Here is an 18,078-nt window from a genome sequence, read left to right as displayed (position 1 = left end):
AAGGTGATGTTACCCCACATGTTCTACTCTCTATTACTATAGGGACATGACTCCAAAAATATAATCTATTCCAAACACCCTTCTGATCTTGTTTAACTTCCCACTGCAGTACAGTTCCACCTTAATGCTGTGTGGCATCTTAAACTGAGTCTTGCCACAACTGACCCTTTTCTCCACAAGCACGCCTCTTCCTCATCTCTGCCTTAAGACAAGTGGTACTGCTATTCACTAAGTCCCCATTTTCACCACTGCCTCGTCTCCTGTATTATCCATTGCTCTGTTAACAAATTATTCCCAAAACATAGTGGTTTAAAAACAATAAACACGTATGGCCTGACAGTTCTATGGGTTCGGGACTGGAGAGTGTTTGGGTGGGAACTGGCACAGCAAGGAACACGTTCTGGCCCAGAGCCTCTGCGGGAGCACAGAGACCTGGATTTCAGTCCAGTGATACTGATTTCTGACCTCTGACCTCCAGAATTGAAAGAAAATACATTTCCAATCTTTTTAGCTACCCGTTTTGTAGTAATTTGTAATAGCAACCACAGGAATTTAATACAGCAGGTGAAGTATGTGCAAAGGCGAAGAAGCAGTGGAGAGAAGGTATATAAAGCTGAGAAGAGCACCAACATTGGGGCAGAAATGCTCCGTAAATAAAGAGAATGGAATACAGCTGCGCCTTTTGCCTATAAAAGAGAATGTAACGATCGAGTCAGGAAAAAAATTATGGAGGGGGTTGTAAACCTGAGCTTTGTGACACTAAGTAAAACGCTTCTGGGAAATATTTGGGTCATTTCTTCTTTTTTATGTTTTTATTGATTTTAATATTTTTAAAATAAATCTTTATTGCTCAGTTTATTACAATTGTTTCTCCTTTATCCCCTTTTTCCCACCCGGTTCCCGCCCCACCCTCTTCCCTTACCTCCCTTCCCCCACATTGTCCTCATTCATAGGTGTACGATTTTAATCCAGTCTCTTTCTGCAACCCCCACACCCCTTCCCCCTGATAATTATCAATCCACTCCCTTTCTTTGCCCCTGATTCTATTATATTCACCAGTTTATTCTGCTCCTCAGATTTTTAATTAAATTGATCTTCTTCCTCTTCTTAAATAATATCTTTCAGCCGAAACCGGTTTGGCTCAGTGGATAGAGTGTTGGCCTCAGGTTCGATTCCGGTCAAGGGCATGTACCTTGGTTTCGGGCACATCCCCAGTAGGGGGTGTGCAAGAGGCAGCTGATCGATGATTCTCTCTCATCGATGTTTCTAACTCTATCCCTCTCTCTTCCTCTCTGTAAAAAAAAAAAAAAAAAAAAAAAAAAAAAAAAAAATCAATATATTTTAAAAAAATAATAATAATACCTTTCAACATTTCATATAATACTTGTTTGGTGGTGAAGAACTCCTTTAACTTTTTCTTATCTGTGAAGCTCATTATCTGCCCTTCAATTCTGAATGATAACTTTGGTTTTTATTGATTTTAGTGAGAGGGGGAGGAGAGAGAAACATTGATGTGAAACACCATGGCCACTCACGGGGGATCCAGCCAGAAACCCAGGCATGGGACGCCTCCCCCAACTCCCGTAATGACGCTCCACCAAACCCAGCCACACGGAACCGCAGGAGAGAAAGACTCGGACACCCCACGCAGGGCGGCACGTTCTCCTGCCCAGACGGCCCGCGATGGCCTGCCCCTCAGAGGGAAGGAGGCCCCGCCTCCAAGGCCCCGCCGGCGCCGGCGCGTGACGTCATCACCGAGCGCCCCGAATTATTTGCGCTCCTGACGTCCTTCCCATGATCCTCTCCTTCCTCTTCACCATCCTTCCTGCTCCCCGGCGGCCGCAGCCATGAAGTAAGCGACAGCCTTGATTCCAATCCTTCTCCATCGCGGGTAGACGGCCTCTCCGGCGGCCCGCGATGGCCTGCCCCTGCCGTAGGCACCCTCCCTGATACGCTTTCGCTTCCGTTGCAGGGTCGAGTTGTGCAGCTTCAGTGGCTACAAGATCTACCCCGGACACGGGAGGCGCTATGCCAGGACCGACGGGAAGGTGACGTGTTCTCCTAAGCGGGGGACTGCTTCGGGCCGGGCGGCTCCTGTACCCCGTCCTTCTCGGCCCCCGAAAGGCTGGCTTCAGGGACCCTGTTTGCGGTGGTCGGGATCAGAACCCTAGTCTCAGCTAAGGTGACCGGCGACCCGCTTTTGGCGGGACAGTCCCGGTTTTTAACAATTTTAACAAATTGTTAAATCGGGACGTTTGGTCTGGTGTGAGTCAGGCGGGAAATTAGGAGTTTGTGTGCCTTGAGTGTCCCGGGGTGAGGAAAATTGGCCATAAAAGTCTGGCTGTTTTATGAACCCCGGGCCGCCTGGCATCCAGGGCGGGACCCGAACCAGATGCCTCCCGGAAGGCGGCGCCCCGCCCTCCCTGGCTGCGGCCCTCGGCGTTGCGGGCTCCTGAATGACGGGACCCGATGCGGCTATCCGCGGTGCCACCCGGTCAGGTACCTGCCAGTTGTGTGACACTGGCCCTCTGTGGGCCTTGCTTTGGTAAAATGAGGGTATCGAACTATATAAATGAGTTTGCTAAGGATTTCCAGCCCAGCCTTTCCCTCCTTCGCCTGGTTGAGGAGGTAACTTCTGTACTTGGGCCTTGTCGCGACAGGTTTTCCAGTTTCTTAATGCAAAATGCGAGTCGGCATTCCTTTCCAAGAGGAATCCTCGGCAGATAAACTGGACTGTGCTCTACAGAAGGAAGCACAAAAAGGGGCAGTCGGTAAGTGGAGTGGCTGTGATGTTGTGGGCAACCTCTGGAGCTGGTGGTTAAGCTCTGATCATCGGTCGCTGCTCTGGAAAATTGTAACTGAAGGAGACAGTGTGGGAAAGTATCAATCCCCAAACGGTGAAGTGAAAATGGTTAATGTGAAGTGTCTCCTTATATTTCTTATTAGTCTCTCAGTAAATGCTAAGTTGAAATTTGAAGCATCCCTTTGCCAAAGTCAGGTAAATTACATTAAACATACTTGGGTATAGGGCACTTGGAAGAATTTAAGGTGTTACAGTGAATGGAAGCTAAGTAATTATTATGGTACCTTGGTTTTTATTACGTTTATAGGTATAGATGTCAGTGGAGTTTTCAGCTCCCCTGAGGGTCCTCAAGACGGGGTTTTTTGAAGTGCTCTTTCAGTGTGATGGAGATTTCTGAGACAAGGTTTGGGTGCTGTGACAGTAGGATTCGTATGCAGGAGGCTTGGGGTTTGACACATCCAGTGCGATGGCCGTATGCTGCTGAGGATGAGAAATTGGAACCCTTGTGCATTGCTTAGTGTAAGATGGCACAGGCACTGTGGAAAACAGTTTGGTGGTTTCTCAGAATTTTAAACAAATTTTTATTTTATTTTAAAAATATATTTATTGATTTAAGAGAGGAAGGGAGAAGGGTAAAGAGAAACATCAATGATGAGAGAGAATCATTGATTGTCTGCCTCCTGCACGCTTCCACTGGGGATGGAGCCCACAACTCGGGCACACGCCCCTGACGAGTCAAACCTGGGACCTTTCAGTGAGCCAAACCGGCTAGGGCTAAACAATTATTGTGAGATCCAGTAATTCCATTTCTAACTATATGCCCACGAGAACTGTAAGCAGGAGTATATGCAGATAACTTGTACATTGCTGTTGGTAACACTGTTATTCCCAATAGCCAAAAGGAAACAACCCAGATGTCCCCTCAGTGGATTTGTGAATAACAAAATGTATATGCATACAGCGGGATATTATTCAGCCTTAAAAGCTTCCAGCTTCTAATGATTCCACTTTTATGAGGTACATAAAAGGCAAATTCATAAAGACAAAGTAGAGGTTAGGGGGAGCTATTGTTTAATGGATGCAAAGTTTGTTTGGGGTGATGAAAAAGTTCTGGCGATTAATAGTAGTGGTTGCACATAATTGTGGGTATACTTAATGTCACTGAATTATACACTAAAAATGCTTTAAAATGGTCAGCTTGGTGTTAGATATATTTCACCACAATAAGAAAAATATTTTTCTGCCCTGCCGGTGCTGGACCTGCCGGCACCACGGCCCGGCCGCCGTGCCGCACCTGTGACAGGCCAGGGCGCAGAGGAAGGGGCTATTTCTACGCTCAGCGCCCCGAGCAGTGGGCGCTGGGAATGGTTTGTAGCCTGACATGCCGGCGGAAAAAAAAAAAAAGAAAGAAAAATATTTTTAAAATTATTTGAGATGGAGCCGAAGCCGGTTTGGCTCAGTGGTAGAACGTCGGTCTGCGGACTGAAAGGTCCCAGGTTCGATTCCGGTCAAGGGCATGTACATTGGTTGCGGGCACGAGGCAACTGGTCGATGTTTCTCTCTCATCGACGTTTCTAGCTCTCTATCTCTCTCCCTTCCTCTCTGTAAAAAATCAATAAAATATATTTTTAAAAAAATTATTTGAGATGGAAAAACGTAAATAATCAAGTAGTGGAATTTTATATAAGATTTCATCACAGTAAAAAGTTTAAAGTAAAATGAGCATTTTAGTGTAACCACAAATGTTCCTGTTTTTTCCATGTGTTCTGTTTAACATTGTAAAGATATTTGCATATCCCTGCCTTGATAAACAGTTCTTTTAAAGTACTATCCAGTTAACTTTCTTAGAGTTTCACTTTTTGTAGTAAAAAATGGTCAGGATTTGTAATAGATGGTTTAAATAAAAGATCCAAGAGAGAGCTTCCCTACTACCCCCTTCCAACATATGGTATACAGCTACAGCAGGAGAGAGTCATCACCTGAGAATGCTGGTATCCTGGCTTCCAGCCGCCAGAACTGTGAGAGATAAATTTCTGTTTGTAAGCTGTTCAGTCTAGTATTTTGTTACCAAGTGGATTAAGACAAATGCTAATCTTAAAAAACTGTTTACCCTGCCTCAAAGACTTTATTCACTTCTCACCCAAATTCATAGAGAATGATTCATAAGTGTCCTCCCGTCTTTTTGTTCTGTAGGAAGAAATTCAGAAGAAAAGAACCCGCCGTGCAGTCAAATTCCAGAGGGCCATCACTGGTGCATCTCTTGCTGATATAATGGCCAAGAGGAACCAGAAGCCTGAAGTTAGGAAAGCTCAGAGAGAGCAAGCTATCAGGTGAGGAAGCCTGCCTTATTCGCATTATTTAGGTTTAATAACCAGGAGTTTATAATACAGTCTAGTCAAGTCAAGCATGTTGGGCCGCAAGTTTGACATGCTTGGCTTTAAGTGATTTGTTGAAATTTCTACATGCAGTGAATGCTGCTGTACAATTTCTAGTATATGTTAAACTGACTTGGTGGTTAATAACATTGACAGCCCCCTTGGCTTATCGTAAAAATAATTGGGGATAGGGAAAGAATATGATCAATTTACTTTTCCAAAACAATCTAGCTCCTTGTTAATAATCTGTATCCTTATTTCTAACTCTACAGGGCTGCCAAGGAAGCAAAAAAGGCTAAGCAGGCATCTAAAAAGACAGCAATGGCTGCTGCTAAGGTAATTGTGGGATTGTCTTGGATTTCTTATTTAAAAGAGTGTGTGTGTGTGTGTGTGTGTGTGTGTGTGTGTGTGTGTGAGAGAGATTGATTTCAGAGAGAAAGTAAGAGAAACATCAGTGATGAAAATCATTGAATGGCTGCCTCCTACACCCTCTTCCTCCTCACCCCCCAAACTGGGGATCAAGCCTGCAACCTGGGCATGGGAATCAAACCATGACCTCCTGGTTCATAGGTTGACGCTCAATCAGTAAGCCATGCTGTCCAGGCGGAAAACTTAATTTTAGTCCAAACTGTGGTAAATAAAAAGTTTCGGGTTTTTTAAAGAATTAAGTACAAAGCTATAATGGCAATGATGTTCATAACTGGTTTCTGGGTGTTTTATTAAAGCTTATTTTGAAATTTACAGAAAAATTGTCAATAATAGAGTTTACACAGCTTTTCTCAGTGTTATCAGTTTAGATAAGCATAATAAAAAAAACACACAAATTAGTATTTGTCCTATATGGCTAATGTCCTTTCTTTATTAGGATACAATTCCATATCCTTCACTAGGCATAAGAGTTGCAAAAGGGGATTAAAAAAGAAACTTGCATGGAATAATACCACATTATCTTTTTACAGGCTCCCACAAAGGCAGCGCCTAAGCAAAAGATTGTGAAGCCGGTGAAGGTTTCTGCTCCCCGTGTTGGTGGAAAACGCTAAGTTGGCAGATGAAATTCTTAATAAAGACCTGACTATAACTAAATTGTGGTGGATTTTTTTACTCTGAAAATAGAGGCGTATTGTGCCTACATGGTACTAGCTGAACTATAAAGTTAAGAATTTAAGACCTAGGCATTTTTACACGAGTTCATGTCTCTGAAATAATACCTCCTAATGTAAGGTCTTTTAATTGGAGAGATGTTAAGCCAAATGACATACATAAGGTCTGTATGGTTAAACGCTAGCTTTGCTCAGCTGAGATGTAAACACATTACATAGATAGCACTGTCTTAACCGTTTGGTCATGTCACTAAGCAGGAGGATGCTGTATAGAATCCAGGTTGACTATTAAAAAATGCACTTTTTCTATTGTGTCTGTAGAAAGTAGAATTTTTTTTCTTAATATATTTTTTTAATAAATTATTATTTTTGTACATATACCAATGCCGAAAGTAGACCTTTTTTTATTTTTTTTCCATAAGTGAAAACATTTGTTAATTGGCTTTGCCTTTTGTTCACTGGTATCTCACTTCTTACCCTTATAGCTGAGATCTAAGTGCTTAAAACTATCAGTTTTATTAGTCTATTATTTTCCAAAACAAAGTTTAAGTGATGAGCATATCTTCAGTAGAATATACTTACAAATTCCCAACACAGTTTGTTGAGCTGTAAGTTTGAGCCATAGTTAAAATAGCAGAAATGCCTGAATAGTCTGCTGATGTTCAAGAGATATATATATAAGAAATGTGATGGAAAATAGTAATCAGTGATGATAAAAAGTTACAGAAAGTAGTAACAGATCATCTTACCTGTACCACATTGTGCCAAGTTTCAAGGAGGGGGGCTTTCACAGCCCTCACTTCACTCCATCCTCTCGGTGGGTAAACCAGGGTCTACCTTACAAAGGTGGAAACAGACTAGGCCACTAAAGGCCAGGCTCCAGGGGACAGACCTCAAGCCCTGCTGCTGGTGTCCCGAGCCTGAAACCTGTGAAAGGAGCCCAGGCCGCTTGACGGAATGGCCCGGAAGCTTACCTGCTTGGGTGAAATGACCAGCCTTATATCATCAGCTGCGACCTTGATTACCCCCGCACCCGCCAGTCTGAGGGTGGGCCAAGCCTGCTTTAATGTCTAGTCTGGACTTCCTGCAGGCCATTTTTATTTTTTTTTAATATATTTTTATTGGTTTTCCACAGAGGGGAAGGAAGAGTGATAGCTAAAAACATCGACATCGACCAGCTGCCCCCTGCACAGCCCCCGATGGTTAAAGTGTATTTTTTTTAATCAATCTTTATTGTTCATATTATTACAAAGGTTCCTCATTTCTTCCCCCCTCCACCAGGTTCCTACCCCACCCTCCGCCCCCTCCCCACCCCACATTGTCCTCATCCATAGGTGCACAGTTTATGTTCAGTCTCTTCCCGCATCCACCACTCCCCTTTTCCCCCCGAGAATTGTCAGTCCACTCCCCTCCCGTATCTCTGATTCTATTATAATCAACAGTTAATATTGTTCATCAGGTTTTTTAATTTCCTTGTGTTTTTTTTAATTAATAAATAAAGTGCATTTTTTAATAGTCAACCTGAATTCTATACAGGTTGTGCCCGCAACCAATTACATGCCCCTGACTGGAATCGAACCCGCAGACCGATACTCTATCCACTGAGCCAAACCAGTTTTGGCTTTTTTTTTTTTTTTTTTTTTTTTTTTTTTTCCAATGATTTTTTCACGAGAGGGAGAGGGATAGAGAGTTAGAAACATAGATGAGGCCATCTGCTTTTACGGGGTGAGGTGACCTTTGTGGGGCAGCTCCCAGACTTTGCATTAGGCCTCTGTACCACTGTGCAGGAGGAGAGGGGTTGGGACGGGGGGCCAAGCTAAGTAGCCTGATTGCAGGTCCAGAGCTGAGCTCCCAGTTGGGTGCTCCCTTGCTGCTCAGCTCAGCTTCCAGGTCAGCAGGCACAGGGGCCTGAATGCCAGTTGACACAACAAATGGTCCCTGCCTCAGGACCACGCCCAGCCCTGTTCCTGATGGCTTAAGGTAATTCAGTATCAGAATTAAACTAAGACCCAAAGTGATTTTACTTTCAGCCAAGGAAACTGGAACTTCTGACAACTCACCAAATGAGATATAATACATGTGGCTCTGAAGCCACAGAATGTCCAACCGTCCGAGTCGTCATCCTTCTCACTCAGGCCCCAGAGGGAGCTTTGGCCTGTGATTACGTGCCTTGTGGGTATATCTGCTGGTCCCTTAGCCTCTGGAGGGTGCAATGATGGGGTGCAGTGACTGCTATCCTGCCCATTTGGGGACCCTTTTGGTATCCCAACACAACTGGTTATTTAAAACTCATATACAATGAAGCTCACGCCACCTCCACTCCAGAATGTGACCCGAGGCCCATCTCAACTACCCTCCTGTACAGTCCTGGGTGGGGTATGCTTGGGATGTCAGCCCTGCCCACTTTGGCATGTCGTCTATAAGGCAGAATCTTCCAGGAGCCCTGGCACCTCATCAAAACCAGAGCACAAACCGTGGCCTGCTGCCTGCCCACACCACTGCTCTGCCTGCTGTAATGCCCCACCTCCTCCAGCCCAGAGGAGGGCAGCCAGGGACGGGGTCTACTCCAGAACTAGTATCCAGCCACCACCGCTCCCGCCCTCTGGTGCCAGTTTCAGAGCAGCCTGGCTCTGTTCTGAGGCATGGCATCTTTTGCTCCCTCTGGACCGAATTTCCTAGAATAAAAAGACTCCCAAGTGACATGACACCAGGATATCGGCTGAAATTGATTGCAGGGCAAAGGTCTCCAGACCATGTGCCCACCAGCACCTGGGCACAGGTAGTCATCCAAGGAGCCATGCTGTGAATACCTCCAAGCACTGGTCAGGCCTCAGCACCCAGCCACCAACCACTGATGTTTTAGAACCTGCCTCTGACAAGCGGCAACCTCTGCCTTCACAGAGCCCCATGACCTGGAAGTTGGATTTTCACGTAGCCAGTGGCCTCAGATTTCTCAGACCTGCATCAAAATGCCCCCTTTTTTGGATTCAGGTTCTCATCCTGACTCCTGACCTTTTACCTGTTTTACCACGGGGACTGCTTCCCTCTTTGGCAGTTGGGGCACCACCTGGGAGCCAGGGCTGAGACCAGGACTGCCAGAAAGTGAGGGGGCGAGGTGTGCTGTTCAGGTGCTGTGAGGCCGCTTTCTCACTCCCTGCACTCTCTGGGCTTAGGTTCTTAGAGAACACCTTGGTGATGATGTTCTCTAAGAGGACATCAGCAGGCTACTCAGGCATTTCTGCAATACCAATGAGGACTGGTACGAGGTATTTCTCTTCCACCAGGTAGCAGACTCTTCCAGCCACCTCACTTGATGGCCACAGGCAGTTAGTTGATTGGGGGAACACTGAGGAGCACCCTGGAGTTTGACACCCCATGTGCACGTGGGCGGGGTTCTGCCTGTAGGTGAGCAGGGCTTGGCAGTTGTCCTTTGTTTCAGAGGGGGAGTGCCAGAACGAAAGGTCTGCCTGGGCCAGAGTTGCAGGTGGCTCTCCTTGGGGACCTGAGGTTTACCTTTGCTGAGTGAGGTGTCCTGTTTGAAAATCTAGGAATTGGATACTGAAGGTGGACCGGCATAAATGGCTTTTGAGGGTAGGCTGGGGACTGCCCCTTGTGGAGTGTGCAGTCAGGTGCAGGAGGCTGGGATGGAGGGTGAGCAGGCAGGTGGGACTGTCCGGACTCTGAGTGTGGGTCACTTTTGCTATTTATGATCCGGGAGTCCAGGACAGAGACCCTGACTTTAGGGTCTGCAGATGGGTGGGGTTTATGGGCTTCTGGTCAGTGGTCTCAGACTACCCTTGGTAGAGTGGACAGCTTAGGTGGGGGCGGGTGGTGTCCCAGGCACTCTGTTGGAGAGTGCCCTGTCCGGAGACCAAAGCATCGATCTTGGAGTTTGGTTCCCTAAGTGAAGGGGCATTCGTGGGACTCTTGGTGCTTTTGGATGCTAGTTCTTTGCTCAGTGGGGTGTCCTAGGTGGAGAGTTTTGGTGGAGAACCTGTCGTGTGGAAGAACATGAATTTCTAGTTGTGGGAAGGAGCTTGTCCATTCTCTACCTTAACGTGGAGCGGGGTGGCCCACATGCTAGATGCTTGCTGACCCCTGGGTGAGTATGGGACGCCCTGAAAATGCAGGAGACTTCCTGGCCTTGGGTCCTTGCTGGCTCCTTCAAAGGCCACCAGCCTCCTCTTAACTTTTGGAACTAAACACTGGTCTCTCCCTCTCCTCTCCCTCCCACTCCCCTTCTCGATGGGGGACAGTGGCCAGACAGCCTGGAAGTGGACCCTCCTACAGCCACACCGGCCACCTATCAGGGCCCGCCCTTCCCCCACCACAGCCCTCACCCCCCACACATCCCAGCTCCCAGCCGGGCCGGGAAAGCCCCCCCCCCCCCCTCTGTCTTCTCCGGACTCCCGGTCTGGTCTCCGCGCTGGATTCCGGCCCTTCGCTCACTGCCTGCCCTGGCAGCTCCTCCTGGGGTTCCCCGTCCGGCCGCTCCCCCTGGGCAGGCGCAGCCCGGGGCGCTGGGTGGGCGGTAGGAGCGCAGGACCCGGTGCGCCCGCAGCGCGATGCGGGGCGCCGGGTGCGGGGCGGGGCGGGCGCACGTGCAGAGGCGGCGCCGCGGCGGGGGGCGGGGGGCGGGGGCGAGCTGTCCAGCGGGCGGCGCGGAAGGAGGGCCGGCGGGGAGTCCGCTCTGCGGGGCTGAAGCCTCTGCGCAGCTGGGCGGGCGGTGCGGTGCGGGCGGTGGGTGCGCGGCTGGAGATGCACCGCCAGCGGCGCGAGCCGCCAGCTAACGCCCTAAGGGCACACCCACTGCTGCCCCCTCCCAGGGGTTGCGAAGTCCCCACGAGGCAGGAGGAAGTGGGGGGACCCTCCGAGATTTCCGAGCCCCCTCCGGCCCGCTGGGCCCTGCAGCCGCTGTGGCGGGGGGAGGGAAGGAAGGTGCCAGAGGGCTCTGGATGAGCTAGGTGTGGGGAAGGCCCAGAGGAGGGATCTGAAAGGAGGGGGAGGCTCTGGCCTTCCGCACCAGGCCCTGCCCGTGGCTTGCAGGGAGCTCCCCTCTTCCCGGCTTCCCATCTTCTTGCTTTTGCTAACCACCTTTTGGATCTTCTTCGCAGCTGCTTGACTAAAGTTAATGGTGCTTTTATTCTTTCTTAATCCTCACCCGATGATAGTTTAACATTGATTTTTAGAGAGAGTGGAAGGGAGGGGGAGAGACAGAGAGAGACCTCCATGCACATGTGTCCTGGGCAAGGCCCCGGATCTAGCCTGGAACCGAGGTGCCAGCCCTTGACTGGAATAGAACCTGGGACCCTTTATTCCAGGGATAGGGGAGGGGTGGGCAGGATTCACGAATTCCCCCGACAGTGCCCTAATACGGGTTTATAAAAACAATCACCAAAAATCTGAAAACCTATTATTATGTGCCAAGCTGAGAGCTGAAAACAAGTATGTGGTCTCACTTTATTTATTTATTTATTTATTTATTTATTTATTTATTTATTTATTTTTGTTGTTTTTGTTGTTGCCCAGATTTCTTTTAAATATATTTTATTGATTTTTCACAGAGAGGAAGAGAGAGGGATAGTTAGAAACATCGATGTGAGAGAAACATCAATCAGCTGCCTCTTGCACACCCCCTACTGGGGATGTGCCCGCACCCAAGGTACATGCCCTTGACCGGAATCGAACCCGGGACCTTTCAGTCCGCAGGCTGACGCTCTATCCACTAAGCCAAATTGGTTTTGGCTCACTTTATTATTTTTGTTTTATTTCTGTTATGGTTGCCGAAGGAGGAACTCACAAGGCCAAAGTGGTGAGGGATTATGAATTTATTAGGTCATCTGGATACCAGATGGGCTGAGCCCCCAAATGGTGCCAGCACCCAGGGACGGGGAGTCAGAGATTTTAAAGGACTCTAGGCGGGCTTTTCTGGGCAGAGAATTCTCTGTGCAGATCCGGATCCTGGGAAAGCCCAGAGGGGAGAGAGAAGGGTCCTAAGTAAGATGTGGTCTAAGTGGAAGAGAATGTCCATTGTGAAGTGGCCTAAAGGTCAGTTCCCAGGGGACGGGGTATCTGATCAGACCTAACAGTTTGTTTTTTACGCGTTCTCACTTTAAATTCCCATTGTCAGTTTAAGAAACAGGCACAAAGGGGCTGCTCTATTCTGCTGTGGGAGGGGGATCCAGAGCACAGTGTGCTCTTAGGAGAGGGGGAACGCTCCTTTCCCTCTCGCTGGAAATGGTCAGTGTGGTGGACCAGGTGCCCTGTAAGTGTGGACGGGCACATGCCACCGGGCGGTGCTTAGTGTCAGCTCTCTGTAGTTCACCACCACTTTCTCACAGCCTTGGAGACCCCTGCCCACTCACAGCACTGTTCCGAGGGTCAAATTAGTCCGCGGCCCTGTGGAGACCCAACCAGCTGGGGAGTGCAATGACTCGTACAGCACACCCACGCAGGCACACTTCTTTGGCATTCTAACACCATTACTTATTTAAAAGTCCTATACATCATGAAGCCCACATCACCTCCACCTCAGGAGGTGACTCATATTCCATCCCAACTCCCTTCTAGTCTGTCTGGGGTGGGTGTGCACGGCCCTGCAAGAGCCCCTGCACCTCACCACAGCAGCTCTCCAGAGCAGGGGGCCTGCCACCCACACCACTGCTGGGCCGTTATAACGCCTCACCTCCCGCTGCAGAGCCTGGAGGTCAGCCAGGGCCACCTCTGTGCTCAGGGCCTGGGCCTCCTCCAGATCCTGCTCCCAGTCCCCTACCTCAATTAGTGGAGATATTGGGGAGGCCCAATCCATTCCCAAGGCACCATTCAATCAGAGAACTCCCCAGATGAAAATAGTCCCCCAAGTGACATGCCACCAGGATATCAGGCTGACACTGGTCCCAGGCTGGGCCTACAGAACCTTAGGACAGAGTCATCCAAGGAAACTTACTGTAAATGGCTCCAAACACAAGCCAGGTCTCAGCACCTAGCCCCAACCACTGAAGTTCAGGAGCCCACCTCTGACAAAGACACAATCTTTTCCTTTACACACAGCCCTTGGCCTTGCCCCTGACTGGGAAGATAAGTTTCTGCCAGGACATCTGATATTTTATGTTAGCTTTTTTGAGTTTAGGCTGTTCTTCCTGTCCCATTTCCTGGTCTTTGATCATTATGAGTTTTAAAGGGAGAGAGGCGTATGGGACTAATTCTTCCCTCTTTGGCTGTTGGGGTTCCACCTGGGAACTAGGGACATGGGCAGGACCAAGGCAGCCAGGAGAAGATGAGATATGTGTCTTCTCTCCGTACACTCCCTGCACCATGTGGGTTGAAGATTCTCAAGGACACTTTTTTTTTTTTAAATATATTTTTTATTGATTTTGTACAGAGAGGAAGGGAGAGAGATAAGAGAGTTAGAAACATCGATGAGAGAGAGTCATCAATCAGCTGCCTCTTGCACACCTCCTACCGGGGATATGCCCGCAACCAAGGTACATGCCCCCGACCGGAATCGAACCCGGGACCCTTCAGTCCCCAAGCCGACGCTCTATCCATTGAGCCAAACCGGTTTCGGCTCAAGGACACTTTTTAAAAAATATATATATTTTATTGATTTTTTACAGAGAGGAAGGGAGAGGGATAGAGAGCTAGAAACATCGATGAGAGAGTCATCAATCAGCTGCCTCCTGCACACTCCCCACTGGGTATGTGACCGCAACCAATGTACATGCCCTTGACCGGAATCGAACCTGGGACCCCTCAGTCCGCAGGCTGACGCTCTATCCACTGAGCCAAACCGGATTCGACTCAGGGACACTTTGATAATGGGGTGAATGAGGATTGGTATGAGGCATTTTTCTACCAGGTAGCAGCCACCGACAGTTGAAGACTTGGGGAGGTTGAGGAACAAAACAACTTGGGGTTGATTGGATGCTCTATGTGCTTGTGGGGAGGGCCCTGGCAGTTGGGGAGCAGGGTGCAGCAGCTGTCCTTTGCTGTGTGGAGGGTCAGCTGTAGTGCTGGTACAAGGGCTCTACCTGTGGGTTGGCTATTGCTATTTTCTGACAAGGGAGTCCATGACAGAGTCCCTGGCTTTAGGATCTGCAGGTAGATAGCGGTCTATGGCTTCTGATTGGTGGTCCCAGGCTACCCTTAGCTGAATGGAGGCTTGTCGGCAAATAGCTTAGATGGTGCCCCAGAGATTCTCTTTGGGAGACTATATAACCTAGGTTGTCTTGTTTTCAGATTTCAGGAGTTTACAAATAAAATGATTTTTATTTTTATTTTACATTTTTACTGATTTCAGAAAGGGAGATTGAAATGTCAATGATGAGAATCATTGATCAGCTGCCTCCTGCACACCCCCTACAGAGAATGGAGCCCAAAATCTGGGCATGTGCCCTTTACTGGAATTGAACCTGGGATCCTTCAGTCTGCAGGCCGTCGCTCTATCCACTGAGCCAAATCGGCCAGGACAAATGCTTTGTATTTTAAATGGCCAATAAAATAGATCCTGAAGTTATTTGATCATACTTCCCAATCATAACCTATAACTTGAGCATTCAGGCAAACATCATGTCTTCTTTCTAGTTTCACAGAACTGGCTATTTTTTAAATTAAATAAGCAATATTTGACATTGTGTAAATTTAAGGTGAACAGATATTGATTTGACCCACTTATATGACAGTACGACTGCCACAGTAGTGTAGGAACACTTCTGATAGTAGGTGTTTGGCTGGAGCTCAGGAGGCCCAGGCTGGGCTCCAGGAACTCTGCAGAGCTGGCTGGGGACGGAGAACCCACAGCATACGATGGGAAATGACACAGCTTCCAGAAAGGCTGGGCACAGAGGAGAGAATAGGCCTGCGGGCAGATGGGAGACGTGGGACCAAGTGGAGGACAGGAGCAGGCTGAGGCATTGCTCCCAGAGTCCACTGAGAAGCAATATGGGGTGTGGCCGGCCTGGGGTCTCCGGGAGGCAGGGTGGCTCCGGGTGTGGGAGAGGCACTTCTTACAGAGAGGGGACCTGGGCTTCTCCCACCCATGCCCTCAGCGTGACCCTGGGGTCCACAGTTGACATTTGGCATTGGTTAAAAGTGAATAGCATACATTTGTTGCACAAATACTGATATACTACCTTATTCTATGGATACAACTAAAAAAGTTGGTTAACCCTATAATAACATATCTTCAAGAGGTCAAAAGGAGGGTTTAATTTCTTGTGGAATAATAAATATCACGAGATGAAGTGTGAGCAGCAGAGATGTAAATGAACATGGCATCTTGCTGGTTTGTGCCACCTCCATCCCAGGAGGTGACCACATTCCACCCCAACTCCTTCTCTGCCATCCTGGGGTAGGTGTGCATCACCCCTGCTCATTTAGGCTTGTTGCCTGGAAGGAAAAAAAAGCTTCCAGGAGCCCGTGTACCTGCCCATTCAAATCCTCCAGGGCATTGCCCAGTCGGCATGGCTCAGTGGTTAAGTGTCAACCTATAAACCAGGAGGTCACTGTTCAATTCCCGGTCAGGGCACATGCCCAGTTTGTGGGCTTGATCCCCAGTGTGGAGTGTGCAGGAGGCAGTTGATCAATGATTCTCTCTCATCAGTGATGTTTCTATCTCTCTCTCTCCTTTTTCCTTTCCTCTCTGAAATCAATAAAAATATACTTAAAAAGGAAAATAAGCCGAAACCGGTTTGGCTCAGTGGACTGAAAGGTCCCAGGTTCGATTCCGGTCAAGGGCATGTACCTTGGTTGCGGGCACATCCCCAGTGGGGGGTGTGCAAGAGGCAGCTGGTCGATGATTCTCTCTATCGATGTTTCAAACTCTCTGTCCCTCTCTCTTCCTCTCTGTAAGAAGTCAATAAAATATTGAATATATTTTAAAAAAAAGGAAAATAAGTTCTCCAGAGCATGGAGCTCAGCCTGCTGCCTACACCACTGCTGGGCCTGCTGTTGTAATGTCTCCATCCCCCACTCCAGGGCGTAGTGCTTGTCCCTAGCCTGGAGGAGCTCAGCCAGGGACCCCGCTGTGCTCAGGGCCTGGGCCCCCTCTGGATCTTGCTCCCAGACTCCTGCCTTATCTATGGTATGTCCAGGAGGCCTGGTTCTTAGCAAAGGCCCCACCAAATTGTAGAATTCACCAGAACAGCCCCCCCCTCCCCGTGGGATGATGCTCCGACAAACAGCCACACTGGCCAGGACTAGTCTAGGGGTACAGGATGATGCTGAGTCACCTGGCTAGGGCCAAATTGATCTTTAAAGTGCAAGGATTTCAGTAGAAGAGTGGTGATGCAGAGCCGAGCACATACGCAGCTTTTGGAGGATGGATTTGGACATCTACCCATGGGGGAAGGGTGTAACTCCACATTCTAATGCCTCCTCTCTTCTCCAGCTGTAGTCTGTTTGTGGACTGAATGAATGACCCTGAGTAAATCCCAGCCTTCTCAGTTCTGTCTTTCCTCTGGGCCTGGGAGCTCAGTACCTACAGCCACAATCTTTCAAGAATGCTGCCTCAGGTCTGGGTCATCTGGAAACTTCTCAACCACCACCCCAAGCACCATGGAGACTGGGTGCATCCTGTTTTGTGAGCCTACTACATTCACCTGCCTGCCCCCACCTGTCAGACTCCTGGCCGGGAGAGGAAGGTGTTGATCTGGAGTTTTCAGCACCCAGAGAAGCAATGCCAGTACCCCACACCAGTAGTCTGGCCATGTAATGACCTGCGGCTCTTGTCTGCACTGCAGATCCAACCTAGGGCCAGGGCTCTGAACTACCAGCTAAAAATACGAAACTGGACCTACACTGCACACTGGAAAACAGTTTGTTTAGGAGGGGAAATGAAGAATCCCCCAACCCCCTCCGCATATGTAAAAATATGTAAATGAGGTTAAGAAAATAGTGTTAGCCACCCTCCACACTCCTTGCCAACAATATTACCTTCTTCTTTTTTTTAAATATATATATTTTGCCGAAACCGGTTTGGCTCAGTGGATAGAGCATCAGCCTGCGGACTGAAAGGTCCCGGGTTCGATTCCGGTCAAGGGCATGTACCTTGGTTGCAGGCACATCCCCAGTAAGGGGTGTGCAAGAGGCAGCTGATCGATGATTCTCTCTCATGGATGTTTCTAACTCTCTGTCCCTCTCTCTTCCTCTCTGTAAAAAATCAATTAAAAAATACAAAAAAATAAAATAAAAAATATATATTTTATTGATTTTTTTTTTTTTTTTACAGAGAGGAAGGGAGAGGGATAGAGAGCTAGAAACATTGATGAGAGAGAAACATCAACCAGCTGCCTCCTACACTCCTCCTCCTCCACCAAGGGTGTGCCCGCAACCAATGTATGTGCCCTTGACCAGAATCAAAACTGGGACCCTTCAGTTTGCAGACGCTCTATCCACTGAGCCAAACCGGTTTTGGCAACAATATTACCTTCTTATGTAGAAAACAGTCTCTATATAATCAGGCCATTCCTGAAAAAATCGCGACTATCCCATGGGTAGTTTGAAGCTAGTGGTTGAAGTTGAGAAATAAATTGTAACTCCTACCAATAGATGGACTTTGATTTTTTATGACACTTAACTGGAAGCTCCATTCTTGTGTTCATAGGCTAGTATCTCCATCGAAGACTTAAAATCTGATACTTTTGCAGACACCGGTTTGGCTCAGTGGATAGAGCGTGGGCCTGCCAACCGAAAGGTCCCGGTTCGGTTCTTCCTTACGGGCACATCCCCAGTGGGGGGTGTGCAAGAGGCAGCTGATCGATGTCTCTCTCTCATCGATGTTTCTATCTCTCTCTCTTCCTCT

At 48.2% G+C, this 18,078-nt stretch overlaps 1 protein-coding gene across 4 annotated transcripts; it reads left to right on the top strand.

Annotated features, from left to right (window-relative positions):
• Positions 1–1,678: 1,678 nt before the first annotated feature.
• RPL24 (ribosomal protein L24) lies at positions 1,679–6,261 on the top strand. Of its 4 annotated transcripts, none has more exons than XM_084875536.1 (6): positions 1,679–1,852; positions 1,973–2,048; positions 2,661–2,771; positions 4,997–5,133; positions 5,451–5,514; positions 6,138–6,261. In XM_084875536.1, the coding sequence occupies exons 1-6, from the start codon at positions 1,848–1,850 to the stop codon at positions 6,216–6,218; spliced, it is 474 nt and encodes a 157-aa protein (XP_084731662.1). In that variant the 5' UTR covers positions 1,679–1,847; the 3' UTR covers positions 6,219–6,261. The 4 variants fall into 4 exon arrangements, with proteins under 4 accessions (XP_084731662.1, XP_084731664.1, XP_084731663.1 ...); XM_084875538.1 differs by lacking the exon at positions 6,138–6,261 and adding an exon at positions 5,600–5,636 and having other exon boundaries at positions 1,743–1,852; positions 5,451–5,552; XM_084875537.1 differs by lacking the exon at positions 6,138–6,261 and adding an exon at positions 5,600–5,636 and having other exon boundaries at positions 1,743–1,852; positions 5,451–5,564.
• The last annotated feature ends 11,817 nt before the right edge of the window (positions 6,262–18,078 follow it).

The sequence above is a fragment of the Pipistrellus hanaki genome, assembly GCF_964339955.1.
Source record: "Pipistrellus hanaki genome assembly, chromosome: 2".
In the NCBI taxonomy this organism is placed as follows: Eukaryota; Metazoa; Chordata; class Mammalia; order Chiroptera; family Vespertilionidae; genus Pipistrellus; species Pipistrellus hanaki.
The sequence above is the reverse complement of the archived record's forward strand: the minus strand, read 5'-3'. Positions and strand labels throughout refer to the sequence as shown.